At 42.5% G+C, this 22,300-nt stretch overlaps 1 protein-coding gene across 1 annotated transcript; it reads left to right on the forward strand.

Annotated features, from left to right (window-relative positions):
* The first annotated feature begins 20,803 nt into the window (after nt 1-20,803).
* On the forward strand, nt 20,804-21,034 carry LOC128573290 (heat shock factor-binding protein 1-like). Its single transcript, XM_053573360.1, has one exon. It carries the CDS (start codon nt 20,804-20,806, stop codon nt 21,032-21,034), a length of 231 nt encoding a protein of 76 aa, XP_053429335.1.
* Nucleotides 21,035-22,300: the final 1,266 nt, after the last annotated feature.

The raw sequence follows: 22,300 nt of genomic DNA on the forward strand, positions 1-22,300 counted from the left end.
CCCCCAGTCCCTTCTGCCCCACCCTCTGTGCACATGTGGGTACAGGTTGCAGGAAGCATGGGAGACCCCAGGCAAGTTCTCCACTGACCTGAGAGGAGGTCGGATCTGGGCAAATGCATATTTAATCAACAATGAGGAACCTCAAATTAATAATAAATGCAGTGATGAAGTGGAAATGACGCAAAGGATACCAAAGGGCCATGGGGCCCTCCAGCACAGTGTCAGTTTCATAAACAAAGCCTCATGGAATGCAGACAGCTTAAAATTGAAAACATTTTCAGCGCAGAAATCTGAGGCTGGTTGGAGAGATTAATGGAGCGTGCAGCAGGCTGCTCCATAGTCATGAAATATGGAGGGCACAAAACTTAGCTCTGCGCACTTTTCTTGGGGGCTTTTACCATGGAAGATTACTTCTGAGGGAGCAGGAATAACTAAGGGTAACTGAAAGAAGCTAAGGACATTTTTGAACAAGGAGAAGTGAAATATCTAGTCCATAGTGCAAGAGTTGTTAAGACAAAAATCTGCCAAGTTCTACCCCTTAACATACTTAAAGCATGGTTGAGAAACTTGGCCTTTCTCGCCACCACCCTCCAGACCACAGCCCGGCCCAAGCCCTGCCTGCTCCAAGCCCAGCACGTTTGGTTTGCTGGGACTCCAGAAGTGGGAAGGACAGCCCTGTGCTGGAAGTGCTCTAACGAGGCGAGGCCTATTTTAGAAAATAAGGAAACTGTGAGGGAGAGGAAGGTCTATTCATTCACACAGCAAGTATTATTGAGCTCCTATTGCATGCCAGCTGGCAGGAAGTGGGCGCAATTCTAGATGAGGGCTGACAACAGCGGGACCAGGAGCTGGGCTGCTGGTTCTCCAGGGCCGTCTTTACGAAACACCATAGGGAGGCAGGGGGTGGGGGGTGGGGGGCAGGCTCCAACAGCAGCCATCTATTTTTTCCCAGTTCTGGAGGTGGGAAGCCCAGGATCTAGGTGTTGGCTGGTTTGTTTTTTCCTGGGGCCTCTCTCCTTGGCGTCCAGATGGCCCTCTCCCCACTGTGTCCTCAGATGGCCTTTCCTCTGTGTCCCCACAACCCTGGTCTCCTCGTGTGTGTCTGAATTGCCTTTCCTTCTGGGAACACCAGTCAGATTGGACTAGGGCCTACACTAATAGCCTCATTTTAACTTAACTACCTCCTTAAATGTAGGCACTCTCTGCAAATATAGCCACATTCTGAGGTAGTGGGGGTTAGGGCTTCAATATATGAATTTTAGGGGAGACATGCTTCAGTCCATAACAGCTGGGAGGAAAATTGGATTTTTCTGCTAATATCCCGGGATTTTAACTTCATCCTTCTAAGCCAGGGCTAGGTGGTTCCTTTTCCCTGGTAACATTCACGTAAAGGGGAAGCTTTCAAGGTCCACACCCTAAATGCCCAGGCAGTGCCCTATGCTGAGACAACCCGCCGCGAGTCTGTTCCCTGGCCGTCCTCTAGCTGCAGTACAATGATGGCTTTTGTGGACCGAGGGGAGTGCTGCACCCACTTGCCCAGTGTGCTTATTAAAAAAACATGGGAAAGGAAATACCTGCTTATACTATATTTTTCTTTCTTTTTTTCCCTTCCAAATGGTTCAAAAGAAAGTAAACCAGATTTCAGCAGCACTGTCACACAAAGCTGAATTCAGGCGTTCAGGCCTTCTGGGCTTGTCATGTCCAGACTTGCTCCGAAGCCCTTCCAAGGCTGCCGATTTATTCTCTCCTGAATTTGAATGAGGCCAATGCAGAGCCATGTCGCCCCAGCAATTTGGACGGGATTTCACGGTCTATCTGCCAGCTTATTAAGTGCATCTCCTCCTTCCAGCCTTCAGAATTTACGCTGATTGTATTTTCTCTTTGTCTTCTTGGTCTTGGAATAAGGAGCTTTCGCACCCAGAAATGTTATTACAGCCACCAAAACATTCACTTCGTTCAAGACTGGGAGAACTGTTTTAAAATATTGAAAAAGAATATTTGAATAGAAGGTGGTTGAGCACCCACCATGTGTTACCTGTACCATATCTTGAAATATGTTCCCAACTTAGAGTTTGGATCCCTTTAGAAGGCAGGGAAATGAACAGTTCAGATGCAGCCAGTCATGAGGAGAGAAGGATCCTTGTATGTTTATGTATAACCAGGGTCTTCTCTTCTTTTGCGCTTTGTAAATATTCAAGATGTACAAATCCAGGTACTACATAGCACTGAAGCTGCTTATCTTGAAAACCTGGAGAGGTGGGGTGCAGAGTCTAACTCCCTCCTGTGGTAAGTTAAAAAGGCTCACTTTGACTTTGACAGAGATCAAGGAGCCGCCATGTGCTTATTTATGAGAAGCCTCTTTGCACAGAAGCTGCAGCTTCCCTCTTCCTCTGCTGTGTCCTGAACTCTAGTGTGGACTCCTGTGGCTCAGAGATTGTTCCACATCCCGTTGCCCGTGTTCACCCTCATTAAGATGGCAGAAACTCCATCAGTTTCCTCTGTCACAGGAGCGTTATGTGGAACAATTCAGCGTTCAGGAATTAATTGGAGAATAACCATGAAAGACAGACAATGGGGACTTGTACTACATTTCCTTGGTTTTGGGTAAGGCCAACCCCAAATCAATTTTAATCAGAAGTTTAGGACCTCAATTTTTCATTTCTCATGACACTCTGAGGTTTGAAATGAATATGAATCACTAATACATTTCTAAATCAGATTTTTTTCCCCCTATAAGGCTGATTCCTAGTACCTACTTCACTAGGTTAATCAATAAAATATCTTGCACTAAATTTAGCAGTTGTATTGTGAGTCAATGAAAATGGCAAGGACCTTTTTCTGTACTGTTTAATATGTTCTGTTGTTGTTATTGCTGCTTATTTAAGGAAAATGGAAGAAATCCCATAGTTCAGTATGAATTGGTTCTTTCCATCTGTTATCTTCAGAGATAATCTCAGCCAAAACCCAGGACAGAATAATGACAGATGCTGAACAGAAAGTCAATGGTTAAAAAATATATTTTTATGTGTGTATGTATATATGATCACCTGCTGTGATCCAAGTGTGGTTTTCTGGGGTGCACGTGAGGGAGCGAGGGAGCTGTTTTCCTCCCAGAGCTCACTGTGTTTGAGGGAGATGGGCTGGCCCGGCAAAGAGAGGCCAAAGGTGGCCCTGCATGGATGGACTTGCCCCTGCTGCTGGGGAAGACAGGGCCAGCACTCAGCTCTACCTGAGAGCACTGTGGCTCAAGCACCTTGAATGCTCCAGATCGCCGATGCCCAGGAGGTGGCTGAACTGTCATTTCCTGGCTGCCTTCTCTTTCAAACAGAACAGGACCTCTGATCTGCGACCTAGAGAATGGCAGGCTTCTCTCCACCTTACAGAGCACCCTGCTCTGCCCTCCTCGTGGTCCACGCCAAGCAAACCACTGTGCTAAAGGTAGAAAGCCTCTAACTCTGGCTGCAGGTGCAGCCACCACAGTTGGCAGTTTCTGCCAAATATGCTGTCGACGTTCTCAAAGAAACATATTTTTGTGCTTCTCAACATGGAAAATTAGCTCAGTTTTATTCGACTCATTCAATTAATGTTTACCAGTCACTGACATTAACTCCTAAGAATATAAGGAAGATGTAAGATACAGACCACCTCAATGAGGTCAGAGTCATTTAACTGGATGGGGAAAACATGGTTAAACAAGAAGGTAAAGCCCAAATCTGTAGGTTTCATTTTCACAGTTAATCTGGGCATCTGGTCACAGACCAAGCTAACAAGTAAGAGAAGCTTGGGGGAAAGATGAAAGTTCCGGCTGAGCACAGTGGCTCCCACCTGTAATCCCAGCACTCTGAGAGGCCAAGGAGGGAAAACTTGCTTGAGGCCAGTAGTTCCAGACCAGCCTGAGCAAGAGTGAGACCCCGTCTCTACTAAAAATGAAAAAGTTAGTAAGGCATAGTATCACTTACTTGTAGTCTCAGCTAATTGGGAGGCTGAGGCAAGAGGATCAAAGGAGCCCAGGAGTTTGAGGTTGCAGTGAGCTGTGATGATACCACTGTACTCTTAGCCCGGGCTATAGAGTGAGACTCTGGTGAAAGAAAAGAAAGAAAGAAACAAAAGGAAGGAAGGAAGGAAGGAAGGAAGGAAGGAAGGAAGGAAGGAAGGAAGGAAGGAAGGAAGGAAGGAAGGAAGGAAGGAAGGAAGGATAGTTCTTTGAGTATTACATATCCAAAGTTAAAATCTGGGAATACTGAAATCTTACATTCTTGGGCTAGAAATTTCTGCACTTATCCTAGGTTCAAACAAATTTCTTTTTTGTTTTAATTTTTAGTACATTCTTCCAGTTAAAGCTGTTTGCTTTGACTCATTTATGTCAAATTTCTTTCTGCTAACAACGGAATGATAAAAAGGGCCTCGGAGATAATCCAATCCAACCTCTTCATTTTAATGATTAAGCACTCTAACCCCCAAGCTAAATTATTTGCCCAAAACCACATTGCTACAAAGTGGTGTTCCGTGGCTCGCACCTGCTTTCCTACCCAATCTTGTGTTTTCCTAGACTAAGAAATTGCTAAGTAATCTCTAATTTCTCCATAATATGTTTTTCTTAATACCTTCAGATTTGTAGAAAAATATTTTTTTCATGTGTATGGATAAATCACATGAATAAAATTAATTAAATAGGATTTAGTAAATTATAGAGTGGCCATATATTCTTTCCTTCTCTTAGTCCTTGGATACAGTCTTCACTTGTGAGTGACTTTGAGAAGGGGACAGTACCGGAGGGAGCCCAACTGCAGCCTCACAAGTGCCCATGCGTCGGGCCCTCCATCCTGCTGCTGTTAGAACCAGCCACTGTATGGAGGAGCCAAGCTGGCCTGGTGGGTGATGAGACCTATGCTACAAATGGACCAATTACCCCTGGAACTTCAGCCAGTAGCCCACCCAGGTGACCCTCAGCCAAATCACCAGCTAACTGCAGATGGCCAGTTGAGCTCAGCCAAGTTGAGCTCAGCCAAGCCCAACCCAGAGAGAAGAAGTGTACAGTCAACTCCTGAGTTAAATAAACGGCCATTCTTTTAAGTTCTTGATAATTGGGGTGGTTCATTGCAAAGCAAAAGTTAGCTAATGCAATGACTATAAAAATGAAGCCAGGTAAGCTGAGGCAGAATGATTGCTTGAATCTAGGAGTTTAAGGCCAGCCTGAGCAATATAGCAAGATCCTCATCTCTTAAAAAATGAATAATAAACATAGAAGAAATGAGATCAAGAGAAGAGAGTACATTGTTGCTAGCCACAGTAAATGGTTAGTGGATTTTGAAACCTAAACTTTATGCACCATAGAGCAAAACCTTAAATATTGAATTTTCTATTTTCTGGAATAAAGGCAAAAATTATATTTTATCTGTTTCTCCCTAGGAGAATCTTTTCCATGGGATAAATAGAAGTTCTCATTTTACTGTACTTACTATTTCTAATTTTATTCCAAATCTTGACCAATAGAGGTTCACTAATTAACATAAAGTTGCAAGTAAAAATTGTATATTTAAAGCATACACACATACACACACACTGCTACCAGATGCAGAATTGAGCTTCCTCTTTCGGGGTCATCTATCCAGGAGGCTACATGTTGTGATCTCTTAGAGCCAGAACTCTGTTTACTGTGGATTCCTGCCAAGATAACCCTTGGCATTCTTCAAAAGTTTCTCTTTTAACAAGAGTAACTCTATAATGCAATATGCTTTCAAGGAGTTGAAATATAACCCTGATAGAAAATAAAGATAGCTACTTGTAATAAATAAATGCACCACTATTTCCTGTACTTTCTGGGCACAAAACTTAAAAGAAAACAGTTTTTCAAGGCTATTCATAAAGAGACAGGTTCCTAAGAATATTCCGTAACTTCTCCATCCCATTGCAAAATCTTAGAAAGTGAAAAATCTATGTGTGTGTATATACATATTTGGAAACTAATCTGTAACCAAGATGAAAAACAACAAGGAAAGGTATTTTGGCATATGCCTTAGTCCATGTTGTACTGCTATAACAGACTATCCTAGGCTGGATAAATTATAGAGAAAAGAGGTTTTTACAACTCATGGTGTTGCAAGGTATGCAAGAAGCACGGTGGCAGCATCTGCCTTTGGGGATGGCCTCGGGCTGCTTCCCCTCAAGGGGAAAGGCAAAGGGGAGCAGCATGTGTGGAAATCGCACGGTGAGAGAGGAAGCAGGAGGGAGAGTGGGTTAACAATCAGCTCCCTCAGAAACTAATAGTGAGGACTCACCATGAGGGACCTGCCCCTACAGCCTAAACACCTCGCATTAGGCTCCCCCTCCAACATCCGGGATCAAATTTCAATATGAGGTTTCAATAGAGGAGATGAACATCCAAAGATAAGAGAGAAAATGGGATTGTAGCATGAAAAGGGAAAATCCACATGAAAGAGCAACACTGTAAAATGCGAGGTGCCTTCAGGTGTGTGTCCAGCCCAGAAATAGCAAAAATGAGAGGAAGAAAGGAACTGGGTGGGCAGCATCTCGATTACTGGTGAGGATGCTGCCAACAAGACGAGCCAGATGACGAGCCCTCCTCCCCTTTCACCTCCCTGCAGGGACAGAGCTGCCTCGGTCCAAGCTGAAGAACCGAATCTGGCCTCTGCATGGAGAGGCAGGTGCATGGTCAGGCGCGGGAGAGGCAGGAACATGCTCAGGTGTGGTGACCCACCAGAGCAGGCACTGCACACAGTTGACACTTCTCTTTAATCCCCTTTAATCTGGGGCAGTTCCTTGGTCTGTCCGTATTTTTCGTGACTTGTCATTTTGAAGAGTATGAGCTTCCTGTTCCTGGATACAGGTTCGTCTGCTGTCTCCTAGCGATGAGAGGGGTTAGGTATTTATGGCAGGCACACCACATAATGAAGTTAAAGCCAAGTGAAATGGCTTTAATTGACAATGTTTTTATGTAATATTAATGCTGTCAAAGTATAATGCTAAATGACACCATATTAGCCACAAAACAGGCCTCAAGAGAAAGAATATAGGTGGGAGGTCACTCTGCTGACCCTGTGCCCAGCTGCCTATACATTCAGTACAGACAATACTCCCTCTCAAGCTGGTCCCATCACACTGGCCTCCCTGCTTTTTTATTATTTCTTTTTGGGGGAGCCATAATGACATTACTGAACAGAATTGAAGCATTAGTTTCTCTGAAGAAATGGGGGGGGGAATATACTTGAAAAGTTGCTCTCCTTTCATTCTGTTAATAACTGAAAATTCAAAGACCTTCATTGTTACCAGGTACAGTGGCTCACCCCTGTAACCCTAGCACTTTGGGAGGCCAAGGCAGGAGAATCACTAGAGGCCAGCAGTTTGAGAGCAACCTAGGCAGCACACAAGACCCCATCTCTGCAAAAAATAATTTTAAAAATAGCCAAGCCTGGTGGCCCCTACCTGTCTTGGATACTTGGGAAATTAAGGCACAAGGGTGATTTCACTGAACCCAGAAGTATGAAGCTACTGTGATTGTGCCACTGCACTCCAGCCTAGGTGACAGAGTAAGACCCTGTCTCTAAAAGTGAATGAATGAATGAATGAATGAATGATTTAATCTTTAAAAAGAACTTCTTGGTCAAAAATAATCATTTCTCTTTGGAAACATCCTAGTCTTCAAAGAATGCAGAATTGGAATGATTAAGTCAACTGCCCATTCCTCACCATTCAATATTTTCAAAATGGTAAGATAAACAAGTCACCTTTATCAACACCTGTTTTTGACATCTATTCAGCCTGTTCCAGTTATGCTAACCTTTCTGTTCCTTGGGTAGGTCTCTTTCTCACTTCAGGCCTCTGTACGTACTGATATTTCTGCTTTGAACTCCTTTCTTTTCTTTTCTCTGCTTCTTCTTCTTCTTCTTTTTTTTTTTTTTTAGACAGTGTGTCATTATGATACTTTTGGTAGAGTGCTGTGGCATCATAGTTCACAGCAACCTCAAACTCTCAAATGAGCCTCTTGCTTCAGCCTCCTGAGTAGCTGGGATTATAGGCGCCTGCTACAACCCCCAGCTATTTTTTAGAGACAGGGTCTTGCTCTTGCTCAGGGTGATCTTGAACTCCTGACCTCAGGAAATCCACCTGCCTTGGCCTCCCAGAGTGGTAGGATGAACTATTTTCCTTTGACATGATCCAGAAGGTTCTTTCTTGCCATTTGGATCTCAGATCAAATCTTACCTCCTCAGACGGACTTTCTCTGTCCAAACCACTTAATCTGTACCCCAATCCAGTCACAAACTCCTGTTTTATTTTCTTCCTGTTTTACCTCTCTTTCAAATTTCTTCCTGAATTTATCCCATTGATACACCTGCTTATAATTCTATCTTGTAGCTTCACTGAAACACAGTTCCCTAGGAACAAGCATTGCTCTCTGCCAATCTCAAGTGCCTAGAACAATTTCTGGCATGGAGTGGATGTTCTATGAATATTGGTTAGATAAATGAAAGAACAATTTCAGATTACAACTGACCATCACCCAGAGAGGTAATTTATCTGGTGCTGGAACAAATGCTGGAGCCTTCATCAGTTACCCAGCATGTTAGCCATATTAACCTTTAAATGTTTTGGCTATTTCCAGAGACAATTCTAATAATTAAGGGAAGATGGATGGAAGTGGAGATGGAATTCAAAGGAGAATCGAGACATAAGAAAGAGGGCGTCACACAAACATACATATCACGGCCTGCGAATGTGGTTAACTCAGCCCACTGAACCTGAGGACCCAAGTAAACTAACTGTCACTGACGGACCTTAGGAAGTACGCAGCCGCTGTCCGTGATGCCATCTCTTACTTCTCCTGTCCCCAGTGCAACATTCTCCAACATGGATGCAGCAGGCAACCTGTTTCCTATCCGTGCTCTGTCTCTCAGAGTTCTCTCTCACCTCCATAGCTTTACCTATCACTTCTCTGTTGACCTTGTGACACCTCAATGTCCTCATCTGCTTAATGGGTACAGTAATAGTCCTGTTGCACAGAACTTGTCAGGACAAGAAGTAACATATTAAAATTGTGGACTAGCCAGGCACGGTGGCTCACAACTGTAATCCTAGCACTCTGGGAGGCTGAGACAGGCTCAAGATTGCTTGAGCACAAGAGTTTGAGACCAACCTGAGCAAGAGTGGGGCCCCGTCTCTACTAAAAATGGAAAAATTAGCCCAGCATTGTGGTGGGCACCTGCAGTCTCAGCTACTCTGGAGGCTGAGGCAAGACTGTTGTTCAAGCCCAAGAGTTGGAGGTTGCTGTGAGCTATGATGACCCCAGGGCACTTAAACCCAGAGTAACAGAGTGAGATTCTTTCTTAAATAAATAAATAAAATAAAGTAAAACAAAATAAAAATAAAATGGCAGACTAAAATGTAATTAAAAGAAGTATTAATTTTAAGGAATGGCAAAGGCCAAAACAAAAGTGCTTGCAGATACGCAATTGGGTGGTAAAAGTATAAATTAAGTATTTACTTACAAAAATGAAGATAGAAATTTGTATACTTATGTTCAGCACTGCACTAGTCACATAGTCAAAAGATGGAAGTAACCTGCGTGCCCACTGACAGGGGACTGGACAAACAAGATGTGATATAGCCCTGCAGAATACAGCCGTGTAAAGGAGAGGTTCTGACACTGCCTCACACGGATGACCTGGCAAGACTACGCTAACCCGGTGACAAAGGACAAATACTGCAGGATTCCACTTACCTGAGGTAGCTAGTGTTGTCAAATTCATAGAGACAGGAAGTAGCATGGTGGTTTCCAGGGGCTGGCGGGGAGGGGAGATGGGAAGTTGTCTACTAGGTATGGAGTTTCAATTTGGGGTGACAGAAATGTGGCCATAGATAGTGGTGATGGCTGCACAACCAGGTGAATGTGCATAACACCACCGAACTGCACACTTAGTAATGCTTAGGATGGCAAGTTATGTGTATATTTCACCACAACTTTTTAAAAGTCAATAAAATGGGTTTGTGTGGGGAGAAAGAGAAGTGGCGGGTTCTGACAAGGACGGGAAGGGTTCTAGGGTGGCCAGTGAGGCCCCGCTTCTTCATCTGCTGGTGTTTACAAAGGTGTTTACCTTATAATAATTTGTGATTTGCTTCATTCCTTATGTGTGTTCTGTAAAAAGTTTTTAAAAATAAAACTTCCATGTGCCTGGCACATAGCCCTTGACATAGGAAGCTGTAATTGACTGCTATTACATCCCGTTTCTGCCTCCCCACACCCAGCTCTAACACCAGCACCACCCGGCCCGATGGTCTCCCCACAGCTGCACCAGGACCTACCTCCTTGGTGTGATGACGACACTGAGCCCAGAGAGGCTGCAAGGCCAAATCCAAGGACTCTTGGTAGGATAGAAGAGAAACCACAAGCTCTGCTCTGAATGTTGGAAGCCAAGGCTGGCTGTGTGTGTGGTTGTGGGACAGAGGTCAATTGGGGTGCCTTGCTGGGGAGCAGGGGAGAATCCAGGCCTATTTTGAATAGGAAGAGGCTGGGCTTACCTGCAGGATACATTTAATACTATTTTGGAGCCTCATGCTCATCTTGGTCCTAGATGCATGAAAATATAAGAAGATAGAAAGCTAACAACTAAGAGGTTCAGACTGTAAGTGCTGCAGGCACTCGGAGCAGAAGGAATAGACTTGAAGGATGAAGGAGGTTTGGAGAGGCAGAGGGAAGGACAATAGGGCTTGACTTTCCACTGAGAGGGCGACTACTGGGTTGGCATCTTGTGACTCGGTGAAAAGGCAGGCTGGGGCCAAACAGACCTGGGGTTGGGGGAAGGGGGTAGTGGGGAATTGGGTGGGACAGGTCACCAGCAGCCAGATGTGGGATGGCCATGGATTAAGACCGAGAAATACACATTTGAGATATTGGGAAGTAGGGGGCTGTGAAGGTTGCTGAACAGAGGTAATGTAAGGATTTATTCCAGCGGCAATTGGCAGGAAGATGGGAGGGGCTGGGGGCCTGCAGGCTGCTGCAGTAAGTGCCCTGCACTTCAGGAGGTTCTGGACAACACGGTGAGACACAGGGAAATTGGATTTGAAAGGAAAATCAACAGGACTTGCTTAGTAACTGCTTAGATATGGGGAATGCGAGAGAAAAGCCATCTTTAACCTTACGTAAGGAAGACAAGGTGCTCTCTTCCAGGAGGACAGCTTCTCACATTCTTTTCCTAGGCTCTAGACAACCCTGACTGCACAGCTGAATCACCGGGGATCTTGTTAAAATGCAGATTGATTCTGTGTGTCTGGGGTGAAATTCTGCATTTTTAACAAGCTCTCGGGAGATACTGATGCTGCTGACCCATGGACGGACCACATTTTTGAGAAGCAGCATTCTGAAACAGAGCTTGGCCATGCCTGAGTGTTTGCAGAAAAGCTTGAAAAAATCCCAAAGCCCTGGCCAGGCCACAGACATCAGAATCTCTAGGAAGGTGAACACCAGCATCGGCATTTCCAGAACTCTTTGGGTGATTCACAGGCACAGCCTTGGTTCAAATAACCTTTAGAGTCTTTCAATTTCCAAAGTTAAGGAACACATTTTAGTCTTGAAAGTTTCCCTGGGTATATTCTCTAGCTAAAATGACTTTTCTAAGATTCTTTATAGAGTGGTTCAATATTTAGCCTTTTAAAACTTGTGTGTACCCAATAATCAACAACAAAAATCAAATTATCTCTTAAGATGCAAGGTACCAAAGCAAAATACCTGGCGGTAGATCTTTAACTCTACTGCAGCGAGTACGATTTTTAGGTGCATAGTGGGAGACGTCCTGCAACGCCTGCAAATCCTGCAGATTTATGAGCATAGACGCATAGTCTTGAAGCTGCTCAATTGCCTCAGCTCATCAAAAAAGCTTCTCAGAGAGTTATTTTGAAGACCTTGTGCTGTGTCTTCAGTCGTGTTTCCATAAATCTATCTCTGAATGGTCAGGGCTTCTGCTTCCCCACCCCCAGCATGTGCCCAGACTCGGCCCCCTCCTCTTGTTCATCTTCCCCATGCCGGAAAAACACACAGGAATATCCTACGTGGAGTTGCAATTAAAGTGCTTTACCACAGACTGCAAACAGCGGTTGTAAAAGAGCATTCCTCCCATGGCTTTTTCCCACTGCCCTGGAATTTATAGCAAGTGGCCTTCATGCTATTAGGAATTAGAATCACACAATGTCGGTGCTGGGCAGAGAAATTTAAGAGGCAGAGCGAGACTGTCACCTAATGCACAGGCCCCCTTTTTAATCTGATTTCTTCTGGGCAGCCCAGCTGAGCCACAAACAGAGCAGCCGGCATTCCCAGCATTTCCTCACGTGCGCATGGAGAGGCAGTGTAGGATCACGTAAAGAGCCCAGTCCAGGGACCCCATTGGTTCTTAAGACTTGAGTTTTAGTAGCTGGAGCATCCTCATTGTAAGTCAGGGATTATACTCTCTCCCTGGTGGGATCGTTATGGTCAGGGACATGCTGGTGTTTAACAACTAGTTCTCTGGGGAAACACAACTCTAAACAAAACCTGATTTGTATGGTGTGTCCATGTCTGTGGTTTAAATATTCCCACTGTGGCTTATTTCAAACTTGCTGTTTGACATGATTGAGCACAGAGCCGGGAAGAAGTGCACAGGAGCGAAGCACAGTGTCCCCATTCAGACGCAACAGACAGAAATAACATCCAGGACACGGATAATGGTAAGACGTAGTACGATAATGAGGAAGTGGTGAGCTTTGAGTACATATTACCTTTGTGGTTTTGTTTTTTGAGACAATCTTACTCTGTTGTTCAGAGTAGAGTACCATGGCATCATAGCTCGCAGCAACCTCAAACTCTTGGGTTCAAGTGATCCTCTTGCCTCAGCCTCCCAAGTAGCTGTGACTACAGGCACCTGCCACAGTGCCTGGCTATTTTTAGAGACCCTGTCTTGCTCTTGCTCAGGCTGGTTTCAAACTCCTGAGCTCAAGTAATGCCCTGGTCTCGGCCTCCCAGAGTGCTAGGATTTCAGGCAGAAGCCACCTTACCTGGACCATATTACCTTTGTTTTTAATATAACTTACTTAATTGTAAACTCACATGGTTTAATTTTTAGTAGTGTCTATTTTCAAAAACAGCTCATGAAATTCCTAAAAAAAATTAAAAACTGGCTCTTATAAGCCAGTAGAAGCTGGTTCCAAGCATCCTCCTGGTTGTGATGGCTCATGAGTAAAAATATTTAGTGAACTCATAAATCATTTGTATTTGTTTACTCTGGCTGCAATAACAAAGTACCAGAATGGATGATCTAAGCAATAGGAATTCTTTTTTCATAGTCTGAGAGGCTGGAGGCCCAAGATCAGGGTGCTGGTGGGGCTGGTTTCTCCTGAGGGCTCTCTCTTTGGCTTGCAGATGGCCACCTACTTGCTGTGTCCTCCCAGGGCCTTTTCTCTCTCTGTGTGTTTCTGCCTCCAATATACAATGGGAATTAGGGCTTCAACATGTGAATTTGTTGCAGGCGAGGGTGGAAGGTGGTATACAAATCTATAATAGCACTTAATAACTATTGGTTATAAATAGTTGAATAATGAATAGCTAAATAATGAAGCTTCAACTATGAGCTGACAAGGAGCCATCATCTTTTCTTATAGGAATTATGTCAATTTGTTAGATCCTCCAGGTTAAGAAAAGACTTAGTCTATGCCCAAGAAAACCTTGACTGGGGGTATGTTCTCACTACAATGACACTCACATGCAGATGGTTCTACAAAGTAGGAAGGATGATACAAATGAAAGACACTACTGTCTTTACTCATAGAAATTTATCATTTCCTTTTCTACTGTGACTGGTTGTTGTGATTATTATTTTGGTACCAGTTAGAATCTCTTCCTAATTCACGAGTATCTGCCTTTAGGGATGTGGTGTATGTAAGTTTCTCATTGGTGTGTGGTCACTCATATTTTGTGCAATTTAATTTTTTATGCCTAGAGGCCTTGGAAAATGAGGTTAAGAGTTCAATCTCTAAAACCAGAAATTGCAAGTATTTTCATATCACATTATGATGGATACAGAAGTGGCAGCCCACTATTTAAAGATCACCAAGAACACACCACAGTCCAAACTTTTCATTTATTTAGCTTGCTGCAGTGAGGACAGAATAACTCAGAGGGCCCATGACATGTCTGGGTGAGAACAAATTAGGATGAGATAACTGAAAAACTGGGCTCCCTGTGAGTATTTCTAGGAAGTTTTAAGGAAGTGAGAGTGGGAATAGTTTTGGATTGGGTGCTGTGGATTGGAGACATTCAGTGACTTCATGTCTAGATAATTATTAGTGTGTTAAAGCAAGACAGGAGTTGTAAAGAAGCAGTAGTCAATTGTCAATTATGATAGCTCTAAGAAGGAGGTGGTTAGTCACTTCTGTGGTGCTGGAGCATCCTTGATTTTGTCTTATTGAAGATGGTGAATTTATCCCACCATCACTTACATTCTCAAGCCTTGTTTATTTCAGCTGGGCCATCACAGCCCAGTTGTTTTCAGTCCTGGTTTCTCACAAGCATCTGAAAACAGCATTTATTCTCATCACCCCTTAGATGTTCTAATGATTATTAATAGATGGCTATTTAGTATGTGAGTTATGAAGCATATGTATTTCCCTGTCAAAAAATTTTCATGAGATATACATAAGCATATAATACTTTGACAAGTCTATTTCCATCCATTTAAAAACATAATTCTGAAGAAGAGTCTAGAGGCTTCACCCAACTATTCATGGAATACACAGAATCCAAACATTGAGGACTATCCGATTGCTCAAACCTTTCTATTGATAAGGAAATTGAGGATTAGGGAGGACCTAATGTGATTTGCATAAAATTGTAGGTCAGTAATTCTTCTCCTTCCTACAAAGGCAATAAAGAGTGGAAAGAAAGTGAAAAGAGTCTGGTCTTTGGGGACTGACAGACCAGAATTTATTGGGAAAATAATACCATCTTAGCCTGGGACTCCTTGAAAATAAAACATGTGACAGATCTTACTCATAGTATTTTACTGAGGGGTCCAATCCCATGGCAGCAAGTGTAAGGAGATAAGGGAAGCAAGACAGGGGTGGAAAAAGGGGCTGAGCATAAGAAGATGCAGCTGGTCACTTAGCACGAGGGATGCCCCACAGCAGCAGAGTCAAGCTCACAACAGGAGACAAGACTGGAGCGAGTTGTGGTGGCTCACACCTATATCCCAACTCCAGAGGCTGAGGCAGGACAATCGCTTAGGGCCAGGAATTAGAGATCGGTCTGGGCCACATATCAAGACCCCATCTCTCAAAAAAAAAGAAAAATTATCTAGGTGTGTGGCCCACGCCTGTAGTCCCAGCTCCTCAGGAAGCTGAGGCGGGAGGATTGCTAGAGCCCAGGAGTTGGAGGCTGCAGGGAGCTATGATTGTGCCACTGCCCTCCAGCCTGAGTGACAGAGTGAGACCTAACCTTTCAAAGAAAAAGAGTGAAGACTAATTGAGGACTCTGAGCCCCACTTCCACGGGCTGGAGCACACGTCTTCACACTCCCAGGGCCAGGCAACATTCACAAGTGTGTAAAGAACACATTCAGAATCAGCAAGACATAAGTTAATGCCAGTGGCAGGAAGATTTTCTTGGAGAAAGACTTGAAACTGAGGGAAATTGTAAAGGTGCATAAATTGGTCTTAATATGAAAATATATCTCATGCCTTAGTTGCAATGATTGGAAAGAAAACACCAAGCCCAGGAGCAAATGCTGTTAATTGATAGCAATTTCTATAAACCTTCTGAACACTGTCCATCCACTCCACCAGAGAGTCCAGTGACCTTCAGTCAAGGGACACATTCTGCTGTGACAGTCCTTCACTCAAAAGTTGTTTTCAGAGGCTCGGTGCCCATAGCTTAGCGGCTAGAGCATCGGCCATGTACACTGGGGCTGGTGGGTTCGAACCTGGCCTGGGCCCACTAAACAACAATAACAACTGCAATAGAAAAATAGCCAGGTGTTGTGGCAGGCACCTGTGGTCCCAGCTACTTGGAAGGCTGAGGCAGGAGAATCACTTAAACCCAATAGTTTGAAGTTGCTGTGAGCTGTGACACCGCAGCACTCTACAAAAGGGCGACATAGTGAGACTCTGTCTCAAAAAAAAAAAAAAAGTTATTCTCAGACTTGCCTGCACATTGGAATTAAAAAAATAAAATAAAACTGATGTTTGAATCTCACCTCAGTGATTCTGGTTCATTTGGTTTGGGATATATATAGCCTGGGCATCTACTGACCTCAGAGAAAGCTTTGTGTCTTGATAACAAATGCTTTAACACCAAACTGAAGACCTGTGGCCTCTTTAATGGGTCTTAATTTTTTTCTTCCGTTTACCTCCCGACATTCTTTGGATTCACTTTGACAATTTCACTCTGATTGCACCTTCTGCATAGCCTGGGCGAAATTTTCCCTGATCATCTTCTCATTTCCTTACCCAACTCCATGTTTAAGTTCATGGACAAGAATACTTAAGGAAATAGTTTCCACTTCTACCGTCTTCATGACAGGTAAGGCATGCAAGTTATATCCATTTGTATGTGTGAGTGACACACTTTCTAACTGTGGTCTGCTTCCAGGCATTGCCATGGCCTAAACTAAGGCTAAAGTGTTAGGGGTGATTGCTAATTGAAGATCACTCAGGAATGAAAGGTGAAAATATCTAAAATTATTCATCAGTAAAATATAGAATTAAAGAAGACCTAAACCCATGGGATTGCAGATGTTGGAGCGAGAGGAGGTCACTTGAATCGACCACTCACCACTTCGCTTGAGTTATCTTACAACATTCTTGCGGTGACGTGGCTGCAAGTATTTGATTTATGTAAATTACTTTATCTCCAGCTTTTCAAAAATACATCCATTGGGTAAAGTGTGGGCAACCTGAAGGCATCATCAAGTTCACCAGGTGGTAGTGAAGTGCAATAAAGTGAAGCTGCCTGTTGTGATGAGAAACACTCAAGATATTGCTATTCTGCACACAAATGCCGAAGGAGATTGTTATTCAGGAGGTGTATAAGGAGCTATCTTATGGATATTCAGAAGGCACTTTCTCATCTGAAGAAGTTGAGAAAATCAATATGTAGTAGTGACTGGTGTGTTCAGAGGCTCAAGACGCAATAGAAAAAGGACATCCCCCTTCCCCAAATCCACTGATCAAAATCAAAGGCCTGGCCCTGCTATGTGAGTAGAGCCTTGGAAAATCCACACAGCACAATCTTGGTCATGTTTCCCAGAGAGATAAAAGGTTGTGGTTATTTCAAGGAATAAGAGGGAGCATCAGAAAGTTTGAAAATAAGCATTTGAACTTTAGAATAGCTATCTTAAGTGAATGGAAGCTTTTGAGACTGGCCCGTCAGTTGACAGCGCGTATACATCTGAGCACGCAGCTGTGTACCCATGCTGTTAACACTGACTCTATTCCAAGATAGGCAATATATAATTTATCTTTAGTCTTGACTTTGAAATAACATTCAAACTAGTTGTGCCAATATAAAAACAGAGATGTGCTGGAATCACACAATTCCTAAAAAATTCACTTGCTTAGTTTGCTATTCGGACATATGAAAGCATTACACAGAATTTACTACAATTCATTTTTGTCATACAATGAAGGTATTTATGGAGTAGCTTCAATTCTCAGGTGACTATGATAAGGGATGTGATTGAAACACATCTTTTATGCTTTAATATTTAATTCCATTTCAACCAGGAATTCAGCCTTTGTGCTGGGCACCTGGATGACCAACTCTCCCAGTTAGGTACTTTTCTGGCTTTGGTACTGAACATTCTGTATTCCAAGAAATCTTTCAATCTCAGGAAAACTTGGACAATTGAAGAAATGCCCTACTGGGCACTGAAAAAGTTACCAAAGATAGAAAGTTTCTAAAACTTAAGAAGCTCACAACTTAATTGGAAAAAAAGAAATTCACACATTAAACTGACAGATACTAATTCAAGAAAGAACATGATTAACATAAGCCTAGTCTGTGATTAATATGGAATAATACTCAAAATAAGAATTATAGAAGTGCTTATGGAAATAAATGCTTCAAAGGAAGGAGATATGAGTTTGCTTTGATGTTCATAGAATTTTCATGTATTAGGTCAAATATTAATTGAGGGACAAGCATAGTGTAGACTAGGTTGTATAACATCCAATAGGCATATCTCTGTCTAGAGACCCTTGATTTTTAGTTCTCACATCATTAATTGTCCAGTATCATGAGCAAGTCACTTAATCTCTCCGAATCTTTGTTTTCACATCCATAAAATGGGCATCATACTATTACCTCCCTTGTCTACCTCCTAGAAATGTTGGACAAATCATATGAGATGAATGATATAAATAGAAAATTGTTTTGAAAATGGTAGAATGAAATAAAAATATAAAGGGGACAGGTAATATTGCCATTATTGCTGATAAAATAATAAATTCACAATGTGACATCAATGGTCTAGTGCTGTGTGGCCCAATATGGTAGATGCTAGTGGCTATTTACATTTAATTAAATTAATAGAAGTAACATAAAAATTTAAAAAATCAGCTCTTCTGTCACTCTCACCACATTTCAAGGATTGTGTGTGGCTAGTGGTTACCATATTGAATAATACAGATAACATGTTCATCACCAGAGAAAGTTTCACTGGACAGCACTAATCTAGAAATAAAAAGCAACTGATGTTTTGTATTTTGAAGATGATGGTAATATGTCTTTGACATGGGGCACTTCTATATAAAAGCAGAAAGGTATTAAGGACCCTAAACAGTCTAGCCTTAACTCAAGTGGTGGTGGTCATTCCTGTTGCTTGCCACAAACCTGGTTCTTCTCTTCTCCTGGGCACCTGTTAGCTTTGCACTTCCAAAAGTTCTTCTGGTCGATTGGGATCACATGGCCAATCCTGGTCAATTAACTGTGAGCACAAGTGATGCACATGACTTCCATGTTGAGTATTTAATCATGGCTGGGAAGCTATCCAAGGTTTCATTCTTCTGTGGTTACTATAAACATCCTAGTTAATGCTACTGATCAGCCTGGGTCCTGAAGGGAGAACTCACAGAGGCAGAGTTCAGTGTCCAGTTGATTCTTATTGGATACATAGAAGGAACAAGAACTCAGCCTTTGTTGGTTTAAGCCATAGAAATTTAGGGGCTATTTGTTATTTTGGCATAGCCTAGCCTATCCTGACTGATACATTAATTTAGAGAACAAAAGGAGATATAATCAGCTACGTCTCTAATTCTTGTTATTTCTTGGCCATTCACCACACACACAAACTCTGTGGTTATATATAACAACCACAGCACAAAACAAAAAAGATCCAGCACAGCCCTGCCTATCCACAAATACCTTCAAGCCACTCTGCCTTAATTTCTTGCCAAGAGAAGATTAAAAGCCACATTTAATTCATTCATCACAGCCCAATTTTAGAACACAGTACAATGCTCTCATTTTCCTTTATAAGGCCCTGGATAGTACAATGTTCATGAGGACTGAGTTGGTGTAACTGGAATTTAGATTTTCCAGTCAAGGGTCCATGCTCTGTTTACCAGAACATACCTCTGGTCTTGGGCTTTCCAACCCTAAAATGGAGGAGGCAGGAAGAATGATAGTGATCTCAAATGTTGATGAAATGTCTTCCCTTCCCAAAAGGAAACATGGGGTGTGTTGAATTAATGACAGAACTTCGTTAATTAATGACAGAAAGAACTTCGTTTTTAAAGAATGAAAAGATGTACTAATATATTGGTACAAATTATTCATGTTCTGCTGCCTAATCCCAAAGGCAAAGATTCTATTTTAAAATGCCAGGCAGCAATTTCACTTCTGAAGCCATTGAATATTATACTAAAGGGGTGCCACTGGGAAAACTTTGGGAAGAAACTGCAGAAATCTTGTCTTTGTCTGCATATATTTGAAGCATCCCCGTGGATGAATATGCGATTGTGTACCTGATGCTTTTATTACTATTCATCAGCATTGCTCAGCCCAGTGTCTTCCTGCTGTTTCTTGCTCGCCTCCTCCTACCACCTAATCCCATACAACACAGAGCTTCGCCCCAACCCAGCAGATGAGTGTCAGTGGATAAACGACCCAGCCCCCCTCCCTGTGTTAGGTGACACTGAGGCACAGACTCCAGACTTCCTCCAGTGGGAACAAGCCCTGGCTGCCAGAGCAGTAAACCACTTGCTAACGTATCTTATACAGGCTTCCTTCCCTTCTCTGCCTCACTTTCACGCTCCAGACCGGTGCCTCCTAGAATCACCTCTTAAGTAAACTACTTACCTTCAGAACTTTTTCTGAGTCTGCTTCAGAAAAATAACCAACATAAGGCAATATTCCAGTCCATGTCGTTAACAAATGGTAGAGCCAGTATTCAAACCTGTCTGACTCTGTATTTTCTACATCAAGGATGAGAGACAATTTCCAAATAGTCTCTCGTATCCATTCAGAGTCATTGCATTGGATGCTGAACAGGTCGTAGAAAGGAAAGGAGATTAGATTAGGGAACCATTGTCTCCACCAATAACCCTGTTGTATTCTTAGTCCTTTGAATTGATCCTTCTAAAGATGCGACCCCATGAGAAACCTTGCCCCTGATCACAGGGAAAAGTGAGTGCCATGACAGATCCCTTCCTGAAAACCCAAGATGAGTTTGGAAGGAAGTTTTCTAGAAATCCAAACCCTGGGTCTGCGCAGACCAACGGAAGTGTAGGTGACAGTCCGAGACACTTCCGCCAAGCTGGGAACTGGGGAGATGGCCGAGACTGACCCCAAGATGGTGCAGACTCTCTCCTCACTGGTGCAGACACTCCTGCAACAGATGCAAGATAAATTTCAGACCACGTCTTACCAGATCATTGGAAGAGTTGATGATATGAGTGCTCGCATTGAGGATCTGGAGAAAAACATCTCAGACCTCACGACACAGGCTGGAGAGGAAGAACTGGAAGGCGAAAGCAAGATCCCTGCCTCACAAAAGAGTTGAAGGTCGCTAACTTACACTGAAATCTGGAACAACTTCCATCCAAGCCAAGAGAAGAGTCAATGGCTTTTTGCAACTATTATGTGTAGACAGGTTTTATATTATAAAATGTGCATTCTTATCACATGCTATATGGTTTTTAGAGTGGTTTACCCGCTATGCTTGAACCTGGTATCTTCATATCTTGGACCTTGGTCAGTTCTGCAATTAATTATTAAACACTAAAATCTGTCAAATTTTTTAGTGCATTTTTTTGAAGTGATCTCTTACCATTTCTTCCCCCCCCCCATTTCTTTTGTAGTAGTTGCTCTTTGGTAAAAGTTGCAGTATCATTTTTTTATTAAGCAGTAAATCCCTCGATTGTAGTTAGACCTGGTGAAGTAAGACATTTGTAGAGTTTAGGGTTCTTTGATTCCCAGCACAAAGTGACTGCTTAGCTAACACAACACAGTGGCAATACTTTTCAAATGGCTAAAAACATTTAAAAATTGCTCATTCAGAAATATCTGTCACTGCTTTGTTACTAAAATTCGGAATTAGAGTTTCTGAGATCAGATGCTAAAGTCAGTGAAAAGTAATGACTGCCACTTTCAGGTGTTAGAACTTAGTTAAAATACAAAGAATAACAGAACGACCTGATGTCATGAGTGTTCACTTGTTAGAATTTTGCATGAGATTCTAATACTTCAGTGGGACCCTGCATTATTCATCTACAATGGTTGTCTTAAAAAATCTGGCAGGATTTTAAAACTCAGTTACTCTATCTTTTCTTTGAGTGAAAATGAGAAAAAAAGGAAATGAGACCATGTTAAGTTCATGCTAGTTGCTTGGCTAGAAAATGAAAAAGGACTTATAAAGAGGCTAAGGTTTTTCAGAAGTCCTCTTTGACTTAAACTATTTCTTACTTAAACACTTGCAAAGTAACAATTTTATCATTGATCATTGAAGGCAGGGATAATAACACTTGCCGTTCAAAAATGCAGTGTCTAGTGTGCCAACCCTAGAGGCCAATACTGATGACCCAGGAGGTCATCCGTCTGATTGTCACCAGAGAGTGATTTTATACAACAAAAACTATAAAAATTGTAAAAGTTGAGGAATGCTATGGTCCTTGATAAGGGGAAACACTTAATGAAAACACTATGATTTTTTTCTAAGTTTCCCATATGACCAATCTTGATTGTGTGGTAAATATATCATAGTATTAGAAATAATTTGTCCTATTAATTAATGACAATTAAGGTCATGGGGGGGAAGCAGAAAGAGGGA

The sequence above is a fragment of the Nycticebus coucang genome, chromosome 21 (assembly GCF_027406575.1).
Source record: "Nycticebus coucang isolate mNycCou1 chromosome 21, mNycCou1.pri, whole genome shotgun sequence".
Lineage (NCBI taxonomy): Eukaryota > Metazoa > Chordata > Mammalia > Primates > Lorisidae > Nycticebus > Nycticebus coucang.